Source organism: Neopsephotus bourkii, unplaced genomic scaffold, assembly GCF_033783945.1.
Source record: "Neopsephotus bourkii isolate Nb327-2 ecotype Australia unplaced genomic scaffold, CSIRO-AGI_Nbou_v1 NB_2, whole genome shotgun sequence".
NCBI lineage: Eukaryota > Metazoa > Chordata > Aves > Psittaciformes > Psittacidae > Neopsephotus > Neopsephotus bourkii.
This window is the reverse complement of record NW_026900519.1, coordinates 789421-801961: the sequence shown is the minus strand read 5'-3', so window position 1 is coordinate 801961 and position 12541 is coordinate 789421. Positions and strand designations below refer to the sequence as shown.

Here is a 12541-nt window from a genome sequence, read left to right as displayed (position 1 = left end):
ACAGCCCCAAGGGGTCCTTCAGCTGGGGCAGCCACAGCAGCAGGGCTCCCCTCACCTCCCCTTCCACAGGGACTGCCCCGTCTCACCCCCAAGTGACCCAAAACAACCCCAGACCCCCCCAATGAGCCCCCTCTCACCCCCAAGTGAGCCCCAGACCCCCTCAACACCCAAACCCTCCCCAATAACCCGACGAGACCCCCTTCTTCCCAACACCCCTTTACCCCCCCCCCACCAAGGACTCTCAGAACCCCCCCTTCCCATCCCCGGGGGTAGCCCCACACCCCCCCGGGCACCCCCAAACCCTTCTCAACACCCCCCCATTCTTCCCCCCCCCCCGCCCAAGATGGCAGCCGACCGCACCGCTTCCTGCCCGCGCCGCCCCATCCGTTCCCCCCCCCTCGTCGCAGCAGAGAGCCAGGAGCCAGGCTCCGTGTCCTGGGGTTTTACTGGGGCCTCACTGGAATGTGTGGGGCACTGGGGGGGGCCGGGCTCCCCTTCAGTCCATTCGCGGAGCGGGCCCCCCCCCCCCGCGGGAACGCTGTGTCCATCTCCCCCCCATCGCCCCATCGAGGCCCCATCGAGGCCCCTCAAGTCCGCACCCGGGCCCCTTCAGTCCGTGCCCGGGGTGCAAAGAGGGGTAAGGAGGGGGGGATGCAGGGGCCGTGTCCGTCCCCCCCTCCGCGGTCCGTCGAGGGTCAGTACGCGGGGACCTGGTGCTGGTGCTGCGGCAGGAGCTGGCAGCCGCTGTTGACGTGGCTGAGGACCTTCTGCTTGAGCTGGGCGACCTGCTCCCGGAGCAGGCTGGCGGTGGAGGCCAGCTCCGTGTTCTGGCTCTTGAGGCTCTTCACCTTCTCCTCCAAGCGGGAGATCCGCTCCAGCTTCCTCTTGCGGCACTTGGAAGCGGCGATGCGATTCCTCAGCCGCTTCCGTTCCGCCTTGATCCGCTCCTGCGTGTCCATGTCGATGGGGGAGAGCGGGGGGCTCTCCCCGAAGCTCGGCACCTCCGGCACGATCTGAGGCTCGTCCTTTAACGGAGGAGGAGGAGGCGGCGGCGGCGGCAGCCGCGGAGGGGGCGCCGCGAACGGGCCGGGGTCGGCGGCGTAGCTGACGGCCGGGTAACTGCTGAGGTTGGCGTACACCGGCGGCTCCGGGGCCAGCCCGGCGGAGGGCAGCTCGCCCGCCCCGCTGCCGCCCGCCCCGCCGGTTCCTCCTCCTCCTCCTGCCGCCGCCGCTGCCCCGCCGCTCCCCGCCGCGCCGCCGCCCAACTGGTTCTGCTTGTGCAAGTCCTCCAGCGCCTTCACGAAGCCCTCGGCGAACTCCTGCTCCTCGGAAGCGGCCGCTTTGGGGTAAAGGAACTGGCCGGTGGTCGGCGTGGTGGTGACCAGCCCGTTGGACTGGATGATGAGGCGCTCCAGCTCGGGGGACGCCAGCTTCAGCAGCCCCAGCTCGGCCGAGCCCAGCAACCCCGCCGCCTCGCCGCTGGACGCACCCGGTGCTTTCAAAGCCGCCGCGACTTGTTCCGGTAAAGCCATCCCGAGAGCGTCCTTCTTCATCATGCTGCCGCCGGGGAAAGGCAGGAGGAGCCCGGTGCTACCGGAGGACGGGGCGAAGCCGGTGCCGAGCCCGCTCAACACATCATCATGGTAGAAGGGTGTTTCCATCCTCCTCCCCCGCCCGGCTGCGGGGGAACGGGGCCGGGACGGGGGGGAAGGAGCACGGAAGGGGGGGGAGAGGGGGGGAAGGGGACCGGAGGTACCGGTAGCACCGGCGGCGACCCCGCTCCCGCGCGCACACACGCGTCTGCCGCCGCCGCGCCGCCTCTCGCAGTCTTTTATCGGCGGCGCCGCCGCGGTGACGTCACCGCGCCGAGCCGCCATTGGCTGCAGATGACGTCCTCGCCCCGCCTACTTTTTTCTCCCCCCCCCTCCGCACATGGAGAGGGCGGGACCCGCGAGCGCGCCGGGGGGGGGAGGGAGAGAGGGGGGCGGGGCCACGCCCACTGCTGCCCCTCCCCCCCTTCCTCCTCCCCGCCGTTACCGGGGCAACCGGAGGGTAAACGGGACAACAGCGCGAGGGCCCCTGGGCTGACGTCAAGGCGGGGGAGGGGGCGGTCACGTGGCCCCGCGAAGGCGCGCGCGCGCCCCGCCGGGGATGATGGGCACAAAAGGGAGGGGCGGGGCGGAGCGGGACCGGGTACCGGGATCTGTCACGGGGCAATGGGAAAGGGGCACCGGGATCTGACACCGGGCAATGAGCACCGGTGAAAGGCACCGGAGGCCAATGATCCAAACACAACGGGAGCCGCCCCCCCTCCCGCCGTGTCCCGGTAACCCCGGTGCCGCCGCACCGTTCACCACGGGGGTGGCTCCCTCCGCGGCGGTTCCCTGATGCCGCGGCACAAGGGGATGCGTTCCCCGCCCCGGTACCGGCGGTGCGGAAGGGGTTAAGCGGCGGTGCCGCCGCACGTCAGGGCCGGCCAGGCCCGCGGGCGGCTGAGGGGGCGGATCGGCGTCAGCGGCTGACGTCAGGGCCGATGGCCGCCGATAACCCCCCCTCCTCCCGGCACCGGCAGGATGCGGCCCCCGCCGGAGGGGTCGCGGGGGGACCCGGTGCCGAGGAGGAGGTGATGGTGGCGCCGGTGCGGGGGAGCGGATGAGGGCAGCGAGGATGGGGCAAGGCTCAGGCCGCTGGGGACACCGGTGACAACCAGGGCAAGGCTGGGAACCCCCCCGCAGCCGATGGAACCGCAACCATGATTAAAGCCTTTCCCTGGGGCTGTCCCAGCGCCGGCCCCCGGTGCCGGTGCCCCGGGGGGGTTGGGCCCGGGTTCCCTGTCCCTGTTTCCGCTGCAAGCCCATCATTAGGGAGCGGTGCGGCCGGACCGGCAGGTTCTGGTGTCCCGTCCTGGAACAGCGAGGGATGGGGACCGGGGGAGCAGCTCCTCCTGCCCCAGGGCATCCGTCCCCATCCGGTGGGGATGCACCCGTGGACAGGGCTGGCTGCAGCCCATGGGTATCCATGGATGAGCTCCTGGTGTCGGTGTACGTGCTCCTGCCTGCACCCCCATCGCAATGGGGCTGCAGCTGGATGCAATGAGAACCAGCTTCAGCTGAAGGTGCTTTAATCAGTTGCAGGAGGAACGAACCAGCCCCAGGGCCTCGCTGGAAGAGCAGCTGGCCCGTGGCCAGGGATGCAAGCCATGAGCTGTGATCCATGAGCCACAATCCATGATCCACAAGCCACGATCTGTGCTCCGGCTGGGCCCAGCCGTCAGCACCCACCAGCAAAACCCCACCTCTGCCAGGGTCACAGCACCCTGTCCTCATCCTGCCGCATCCCCCCCATCGCCACTGGTGCTCATCCCATGTGTCCCTTGTCCCCAAACCGGAGTCACCACTCGATGCCCGCAGCGAGGCGGCAGCTTCATTTTCTTAATGAGCCTTTAATGAGGGCTGTGATTCAGCCCTTCTGCCCCCCGGGAGGGCACAGGCATGGGGAGCAGGACATGGGGCTGGTGGCAGTGCCACCGTCACCTCGGCTCGGGGACGGAGCTGCTATTCCCAGTGGCACCGAGCACCCCCTGAGTCACGCTGTGCTTCCCACCTGCCAGCCGGGATATATTTACCCTGGAGCAGGCGGTGAGGGTTTGGGATGAGCCCGTGCCACCGCTGCCAACACCGGACCAGGGCCACGGGCACCAGAGCATCCTTGCGGCAGGGCCCCTGCGCATCTCCTGCTCTTCCCATGGGACCATTCCCAGCTCCTTGATGCCGCTGGTGCTTCAACCAGACAAGGTGTCACAGCACTGCTGGCCACCCATAGCCCCAACGTGAGATGCCCACAAGCTACCATGGGTGCACCCGCATTGCCCTGCTCCCGGATCAAGGGAGAGCAATCGCTATCCTGGGATGCGCTCCGCGGGCTCGGGGCTCATAGGGGAAGCTGCCTCTTAGTCACTGCCGCAGGGGGAGGGAGAGGAACAGAGCAGGGAATACAAGGAGTCAGCGGCCACCAGCGCCTGCCCCCAAAAGCCAACCCCACGTTGGTCCCAAAGGGGTTGCGATGGCCCCGGGGGCCTCCGACAGTGAACCCAGGCACGAAAAACATCATCGTTATAAAAAACCCCATAAAGAAAGGAGGAAAACACGACGGGGAGGGGGAGGAGGAGGAGGCTTTGACGTGTATTTTTAGTTGCTTAGCGCAGCCCTCAAGTATTTGGGCAGCCACTCCCTCCGCGTCGCAGGCGGCTGCTGGGGGAACTATTCCTGTGCTGAGGCACCGGAGCCATGAGTCAAGGAGCCACCGGCACGGCCACGGTGGCACCGGCAGCAGGGATGGGGTCCTACACAGCCGGGTCCTGCCAGGCTGAACCCCCCCCTTCAGCCCTTCCTCCTCCTCCCTGGTTGTGACCCTCATCTCGCTTGTTCTTGGCTTGCTGTGGTTTTCCAGCCAACAGCAGCCCCAAACGCTCCGTTTTGGGGCAAAAAGCCCTAAAATCACAGGCAACGGGGGCAGCGCTGCCCATGCTCAGTGCTGCTGGGACAGAGCCATCAGCCACCCATACAGGGAGGATCATCCCTGCTGGCCTTCCAGGGGTGGAAAAAGGAAGGGGGAGGCTTTAGGAAAAGCTGCAGGAGCCTGGGCTTGTCATTGAACAACAGCAGAACCTCAGCAGCTCCCAGAGCTCCAAGCAGGAGATAAGGAAGACTTGGAGGAGTCTGCCCTGTTCCCAAGCCAAAGGCCCCATTGTTGCAGGGGTTTATCCAGCCAGCACCAGCACCGGGAACACGGGGAGGTTCTGTGGCTGGAGGGACTCGAAAGGGAGGGAGCAGGTTGGGAAGGGAAAGTCTGACACAGGGCTCGGGCCGGGCTTTGTTCAAATGCCACCCGGGCGTTGATGGTGAGTTTCCAGCCGGGAGGAGGACACGTGTGCCCCATTCCCAACGCCTGGAAGCAGCTCCGGGCAAGAAGCCTGCTTGCCAAGGCAAGGAGGCTGCTGCTGGAAACCAAAGGTTTAAACCCATCTGACTGGGGTTTGCTGCTTACAGCAAGGGGTGGGGTGAGGCTGGGGTCCAGGGGGGCTCAGCACTGGTACAGACAGAGAGGGAAGCGCTTGGCAGAGGTTGGTTTATTCCTGCTCACCACAGAGTTCTAAGAAACAGTAAAAAAATAAGTCTATAAAAGCATGTTCCTCCTGGGAGCAGTGGCAGAGAACAGGCTCCAATGGGGGGGGAATCAGGTGTGCAACCCCCCCAACAACAAAAACCACCCCAAAACCTCTTCAGAACAAGTCACAAGATGAGCTTTTCCCCTAAAATTAAGCTTTTTCACCCATTCAGGGGACAGAGGCAAGGCCAGAGCCTCTTTCTTCCCCCTCCTGTGACCCTTCCCCACATTCCATTCCCATCAGCCAGGATGTTTTGTGGGTGCGTTTTCCTCATGGGACCCTGCGGCCCCGTGGGCTGGAAGATGGGAACCTGAGCTGGGAATTCCCAGGAGCTTCCCAAACCTGTGGCTGGGACACACTCACAGCCTGGCCTGTGTCCCCAGGGACTGGAAAAGGAGGTGGAGGGAAGGGAATGATCAGGGGTTGGGAATGAGCGGGAGAAATCTCAGCGCTCGGGACTTGGTGTCAATGAGTTTGCAAAGTTGGGGGGGAATAAGAGGGGAAATAAGAGTTGGGGGGGCACAAACATCCCAGAAAAGCCTTTTCCTTCCAAGGGAACTCCCCTCTGAAGTCAACTCAGCCACACACTCACTGGGAGATGCTCATTTATCACCAAGTTCTCTTGGGAACAACCCCTGAAGGCCAAAGGAACGTTTGTCCCAAGTCCTGCCTTAAGCCATAGGAGAAAGACAGCAGGGACTGGTCAGGAAGAGAAGCAATCAAGAGCTTCCAGGTTGGCTGTTTCGAAACCACCCCAAACCCTTAATACTCACAGAAAGGTCCTGGAGTTGGGTGTTTTCAACCCAAAACACTCCCATCTGGTACAAATGCAACGAGTCTCAAGTATAAAAAGAAAGATTCCAAACCATCCAGAAGGCGTTTGTTTGCCTTTGATCTGGCACCACGGAACAGGATCATCCTCCCATTGAAACTGGGGAGCCTGGAAAACTAAAGTATTTTCACTCCCAGGAGCAGCAGAACCAAAGCTCCTGAAGCGGGAATGGGGCAATTTAAGTAAATCCAATGATTTGCCTACTACAAGGAGTAAATAACTCCACTTTTTACCACATGAAATTGCAAGAGGGGCTTCCAAAGGACATGATTTGGGCCCGGCTCGATGGGCAGAAGAGGAGGAAGGGGACACTTTTGAACACATGGCAATCCTGAGGTGGAAACCCCATGGGCATCGCAGCCCCGGCCCCGGCCAGCTCACTGCTTTGCTGCTTGTCTGCCTGGCTTTTTCTCCTGCTGGCCTCTTCCGCTGCCTGGGATCCCTCGGCCACGGCCACCAAACACACCTATAGGGCACAAAGAAAGAGAAAGGGGGTAAGAGCATCACTGCAACACCTCCCAGCTGCCCGGAGCTGTAGTTATCCATGTGCTCCTCCTCTTTTCCAACCTTAGAAATAGGACTTTTGTGTTTCTCCCTTCTCCATTCCAGAGCCTGGATTTATAAGGTGCCTCAATGGGTTCCCCCTCCTCAGCTGTACCTCCCCGGTGTGTTCCCTGCCCTAGAGCTGTGCTCTCACCCTCCGTTGAATTAACCCCTGAAAAATGGATCCCTGGAAGCAGCAGTGTTTTAAGAGCAGTGAGATGAGTGGGTTCTATGTGTGCCCCCTGCAAGCTGAAACAAGGAAGGGGGTGACTTGGTTTGGCTGCAGGAGCCGCCTCCCTGCAGAGTCACCCCAGCCCCACAGCAATGCCAGGCACTGACGCTGATCTCAGTGCTCGAGGGGCTCTGGATCCATCCCAACCCATGGGGCAGAGCCCAGAGGAGACCCAGGGCAGGCACCAGGCACAAGGGCTTCTCTAGAGCCCTCTGCTCGCCCCATGGAGGGGATGCGGCTCAACCAGAGGCAGAGGATGACTCCTACCCCTGCAGTGCTGGGGATGCTCCCAGCAAGGCTGAGCTAAGGCTGCCCCACTCCTGGCTTTGGCAAGCTGAGAAGTAAAAGCCAGGAGGATTCCCAGTGTCAGGAACAATAATCCTTTCAAGTGCGTGCTCAATTCCAGCTTCCCTCCTGCCTGCTGGCCTCCCACCCAACGTGTCCTGCCTTTCTTTTTCCCCTTTCCCCTCCTCCTCCCTCCATGTCTCACTAATGGGAGCCAAAGCTTGGAGCTAATTAGCAAATACCAAAGCTTCCCTTTAACATATTCCATCAGCACATTGAGGCTGCACATCAGAGCAGCAGGGAACTCCACCTCCGACGGAGCCGGGCTCTGCTCTGCTCTCCCAAGGTGGGTATTTCCACAGCAGGGGAAACAGAGCAGCCAAACTGTTTGTCCAAGTAACCACATCCACAAAAGCTGCTCTGCCAAAGGGAGAAAGGGAAGGAGGGGGAAAGAAAGGCGCCTTCAGCTTTGTAAAGGTCACTTCCATGTGTTGGGAGCTGCCAGGGCACACAAGGCTCCAGGGTTTTCCCCTCCCCAAGGTCCTGGGATGGCCCCAGGTAGCGCCCAGCTTCCCACTGGGATTCCTTGTGGAGGTGGCTTCTGAAGGGTGCTCTGCAGAGAGCTCAGGCCTCAGGGCTCCTTCCAAACCCCAGGAGCTCCCAAGTGGCACTGGAGCAAGGGAGCACGCTCCGGATCTGAAGCTCCTACTGCAGGCTAAGCCTGGCCCAAGAGTGACCCCAGGGCCTGACCACAGAGTGAATGGCAAGGATGCAGCAGGAGGGGCGGGCAGGCAAGGAGAGGAGCAGCTCTCAGGCTTCCAGCAGGGCCATTTGGGGAGGAAAGAACAACCCATCCCCGAGGTGAAGCGCCCCGAGCTCAGCTCAGGAAGTGGGACAGGGAAGGGTTTGCTTTTGTGACCTATTTCTTCCCAAGCAGTGACCTCCCCTTTGATGAGAGGCACGAGTTCTTCACTCGGAGCAGGAGAAGCACAACCCCTGGGATAGACAAGGCAGGGGATCCAAAGCACCATTCCAATGGAAGATGATGGGTTTTTATCAGTGCCACGGTCAGAGCTCAGTCTGTTTCCAAACAGAGCAGCCATTTGTTCCCCTCCCTGCCTCTCTAAGCTAAGAGAGACCAGGTTCATCGAGCCACGCTCCCAAGCCAGCCAGGAGGGGTAGAAAGAGTCAAGTTCAGACTCTCTTAAGCTCCTGCCCAACCCCAGGGACGAGGGAGGCACATCCCTGGCACGAATCCTTCCTATTCTTTGGCAGAAGCTGCCTCACAGGCGAGGCAACACACATGAACTGGACTAGATCCTGCACTGGAGCGGCTCCAGCTTCTCCCAGCCATGCAGCCGGGGTTCAAGCTGGGAAGCAGGAGCCGTTCCTTGCCCTGAAAACCAAAGAGGAGCATTACCTCGTCCAGCACCTCCAACGCCACGGCCCTTCTGTTGCTTCTGCTGTTGCATCCCACCACGGCCTCTGCCCTTGGACACCACCTCTTCTTTCACCATGTCAATGATCTCATCGGGGATCCGCAGGTATTTGATGGTGCTGCCACGAATGTAGCACTCTGGCATCCTCCAGAACTTGTCTCCATCCTATTGGGGAGCAACACACCAGGTTACAAACAAAACGTGGGGCTTTGCTATCTACTCCCGGGGCATTTTGAGGGTTTCCATCACATCTGGAGCGTGTGATTGCTCCAGAGACCTTTTAGGAGAGCGTTATCTGAAAGCAGGAGCACAAAAGGGTGGGTTTTCCCCTCCAGAACACAGAGCCCTGCAGGATGGGGAGGGCACTGAGCCACGAGCTACAGCACTTTCAATTCAGTGCCTCTGACACTTGCAGCAAGCGGAAGAAAGAGGAGGCTGAGGAAACCAGCACCTTCCCTTCTCAGAAAGGGAATCAAAAGTGGGGCTGGAGAGGCCAACGTGGGGAGCTCCAAAAGCTCGGGTAAGAGAAACCAGAGCTGCAGCAAAGGCACGGCCGGGTTCATCCCCCAGCAGCCCCAGTTGGGAGTCACCTCCCTGCTGGGCTCCTCTGGGTGTGGATGGAGCAGGGAGGCAGCTCCGGAGCTGTGGGCTCTGCGCCACCAGAGCAAGGCAACCGCAGCTGTGGGAATGAGGAGCTGATGGGTTCTTGGTAGAGAAAAGAAAGTCTTGAGGTGCCCCATTATGGAGCTGGGATCTCCACACGGGGTTTGCTGGTTGGGCACCAGCTCCAGGGCTTTCCTAGGACACAACCTAGGAGGGTTTCAGCTCCTGCACCCCGGGAGCAGCTCTGGGAATAGGAACGGAGCTGAACAACAACTCGGCTGCCCATGATGTCAGTGGGAGGAGGGAGAGGGACCCGCCTCGTCCCGCAGCTCCAGCAGGGGCTGGCTGCAGATGGGATGGCTCCAGCCCAGCCTCAAGCAGCAGCATGTGGAAGAGGCATCTGCGGTGTCCCAGAGGAGCAGAGGCAGGAACGCCTCGTTCCTGCTCTCCTGGGATGAAACGGTTCCACGCACACACCCCAGGAGTTATTTGGGGCGTCTCTGCCTGCCCGGGCAAGTCCTTTGCACACAAGACAAGGCAGAAACAGCTCCAAGAGACACCCGCCAGACCCCGCCCTGCCTCGGGCCCGCCCGGCTGCTCCTTGGCTCGGGGTAAGGGAAGGGAAGGGAAGGGACGGAGGCAGCTCCTCCGCTTCCTCGTTCCGACCTCCCCGCAGTAAACAAGCGCCTCCCGGCCGGGGCCGGGCTCGCCCGCCGCTCCGTGCCATCTAGCGGCCAGTCCCCACCAGTGCCACCAGTACCAGCCCCGGAGCGGCTCCAGCTTCGCTTCCACCCGGCCTTTGGAGGCGTTCGGGTATCTCAAGGCTGGCAGAGGCTGCCAAGGATCCCTGCGGCACCCATGGTGCCGGCACACGGAAGGGTTTGCTCCCGTTTTCCATCTCTTTGCCACAAAGGTTCCTCTCAAACTTTGCTCAAGGGGTGATTCACTGCAACAAATGTGCCTCTGTGCCCCAGCACTGTCAGAGAATCCCAGAACGGTTTGGGTTGGAAGGGACCTTAAAGCTCCTCCAGCTCCAACCCCTGCCATGGGGACCCCTTCCACTGGAGCAGCTTGCTCCAAGCCCCTGTGTCCAACCTGGCCTTGAGCACTGCCAGGGATGGGGCAGCCACAGCTTCTCTGGGCACCCTGTGCCAGCGCCTCAGCACCCTCACAGGGAAGAGCTTCTCCCTTATCTCCAACCTGAACTTCCCCTGTTTCAGTTTGAACCCATCACCCCTTGTCCTGTCACTGCAGTCCCTGATGCAGAGCCCCTCTCCAGCATCCTTGTAGCCCCCTTCAGACACTGGAAGCTGCTCTGAGGTCTCCACGCAGCTTCTCCTCTCCAGGCTCACATCAGCTCCTGGGGGGTTGCAGAGAGGTTTTCAGGAGCGCGAGGAGCTCTGCCAGGCTCTTGCATCCATCCGGCTGCTGCTCCTCTCAGCAGAGGCCTGGCAGGGACAAGACCAGACACTTCTGACTGAGGTCAAAGCCCAAAGCACTGATCACAATCTTTGGGAGCAACTCTGGCCAAGGGCAAAAGTACCAGACAGTGCAGAGTGGGGAAACAATGGCTTCCCCTGTTGGGGAGAGTTAAAAGGAGCAAGTACATAAATCAAGCACAGGGCTTGAAGCAGACTTTGCTTCTCAAACAGCATGTGATGGAAGAGGCTCCATTCTTGGACCCATCTCAGCACGACCACAGCACGGGGCCTCCAGCCCCACACTGAGAACCCTCTCACAGGGGAAAGCACTAGGGAAAGGTGTCCCTGCCCTTGGCAGGGGGCTGCAACTGGGTGAGCTTTAAGGTCCCTTGAAGCCAAACCAGGCTGGGATTCGATGGCTCTAGGAGAGGCTCACACAGCATTTGTGTGCCGTGGTCAGTGCTGCCCTGCAGGAGCACACGAGCCTTTGCTAAGGATACTATAAACCACCCACGGTAAACGTGACTTTCAGGCAGAGGCCCCGCGGGGCCGCTCGGGGGCCAGGCCTTACCCGGGACGTGCAGATGACCTCCCGCAGGTTGATGTTCATCCAGTTGTCGCAGCTCACCAGGTGCCCGTTGTACGTTTCGCCGTTCTTCAGCTCCACCAGCTGCGGGACACACGGGTCACGGCGCAGCCCCGGCACAAGGACCGGTGCCGCTGGGGCCAGGAGGGGGCGCGGGCCCGGGGCTGGGCCGCGCTGCCGGTACTCACCATGGGGTGGTTCTGCGCCGTCTTCAACAGGGACAGGGGCAGCTGCGGGGGAAGAGAGAGGCCTCAGGCACCGGCGAGGCCCGGGGCAGGACATGGCCGCAGATACAACCGAGCGCACCCAACCCCCCGGTCCCGGTCCCCGCCGCCACTCACCATCGTGCCGGAGCCACCGCCGCGCCGGTCGCTGCCGCTCAAACCGCCCCCGGCCCCGCGCGGGGCCAATCAGAGCGCGGCGCTGCCCTGGCGAAGCCAATCAGAGCACGGCGCGGTCACAGCGGAGCCAATCAGAGCACCCACGGGCTATGGGCCGCAAAGCAACACCACGACCGTTCCGGTCCGCGCGTTTACGACAGCGCCGTAAATGGAAAGAGGGGGGCGGGCGGGAAGCGGTGGCGCGCCCGTTTCCCGTTACCCGCGGATCCCGGTTCGTGCCTTTTCCACCACCCCCTCCCGCGCCTGGGTCGAGCCGGAGCTTCTCAGAGCCCCCCCGGAGGGCACCGCTCAGCGGTGAAGAAGCTCCGGGCCCAGCCCCGGCGCCTCTCCCCGAGCGACTTCCGCGCTGGCGGCGGAAGTGGTGTGTGTAGGGGCCGCTCTAGGCAGATTGGCGGACCGCACTCTATGGTAGTGGTGGCGGCGACGGGGCGGAGCGCACTCGATGGTGGCGGGGCGGGGGGGAGCCGCTCTGGGCTGCGGGGCGGAGCGCACTCGATGGTGGCGGGGCGGGGCCGGGCTCTCAGTGCGGGGCGGCGGCGGGACGGGACCGGAGCGCGATGGAGAAGCCGCGGAGGGCGGTGGTGGTGACCGGTACGGGGGGAGCGGGCCGGGCACGGCGTGGGGGTCCTGGCAGAGGGGGGTATCCCCGTGGGGGCCTGTGCGGGGTGAGGAGCGGGAGCAGGGCAGCGCTGAGTTGGGTTCAGTGAGGGGCGCGCAGCGGCTGCCCCGGTGCTCAACCATTGAGGGGGGCTTCGGGATCCCCGTTCCCCATCGCTGACCCTCCCCAGGGGTGCGTGGTTGCGGGAAGGAGGGGATTGAGGCTTCGAGCAGCGGGGATGCGGGAGGGGGCTTGACCGCTCCGGCCGCCCCATCCGGAGCCATCGGCGGGTGGAAGCCGGGACCGCGCTCAGCCCCCAGCGCCCGGGGCAAGGATGAGCAGGGGAATGCGAGGGGACGGGAGGCCCCAGCGTCGCAGGCGGGAGCTTGTCAGGCTCCTTTCCCCGGGGTACAAAGGGCGCCGGGTTGATTTGT

General features: G+C 62.8%; 4 protein-coding genes across 5 annotated transcripts in view; 2 read left to right on the top strand and 2 right to left on the bottom strand.

The window, feature by feature from the left end:
• REX1BD (required for excision 1-B domain containing) overlaps positions 1 to 12541 on the top strand; it is a 124063-nt gene that overhangs the window by 803 nt on the left and 110719 nt on the right. The window lies entirely within an intron of this gene.
• Positions 1 to 12541, top strand: part of PGPEP1 (pyroglutamyl-peptidase I) — a 67950-nt gene that overhangs the window by 46122 nt on the left and 9287 nt on the right. The window contains exon 2 of the mRNA XM_061359004.1: positions 12061 to 12100. Coding sequence (XP_061214988.1) covers positions 12067 to 12100 — 34 coding nt within the window. The 5' untranslated portion in view covers positions 12061 to 12066. The remainder of the gene's footprint in view (positions 1 to 12060; positions 12101 to 12541) is intronic.
• Positions 677 to 1833, bottom strand: JUND (JunD proto-oncogene, AP-1 transcription factor subunit). Its single transcript, XM_061349872.1, has one exon. It carries the CDS (start codon positions 1659 to 1661, stop codon positions 696 to 698), a length of 966 nt encoding a protein of 321 aa, XP_061205856.1. The 5' UTR covers positions 1662 to 1833; the 3' UTR covers positions 677 to 695.
• Positions 6195 to 12541, bottom strand: part of LSM4 (LSM4 homolog, U6 small nuclear RNA and mRNA degradation associated) — a 110387-nt gene continuing 104040 nt past the window's right edge. The window contains exons 2-6 of one of the 2 annotated variants that reach the window (XM_061361159.1): positions 11450 to 11464; positions 11297 to 11338; positions 11094 to 11192; positions 8480 to 8663; positions 6195 to 6465 (exon numbers count right to left, since the gene is read on the bottom strand). In XM_061361159.1, coding sequence (XP_061217143.1) covers positions 6377 to 6465; positions 8480 to 8663; positions 11094 to 11192; positions 11297 to 11338; positions 11450 to 11452 — 417 coding nt within the window. In that variant the 5' untranslated portion in view covers positions 11453 to 11464 and the 3' untranslated portion in view covers positions 6195 to 6376. The other variant, XM_061361235.1, reaches the window with a different exon arrangement.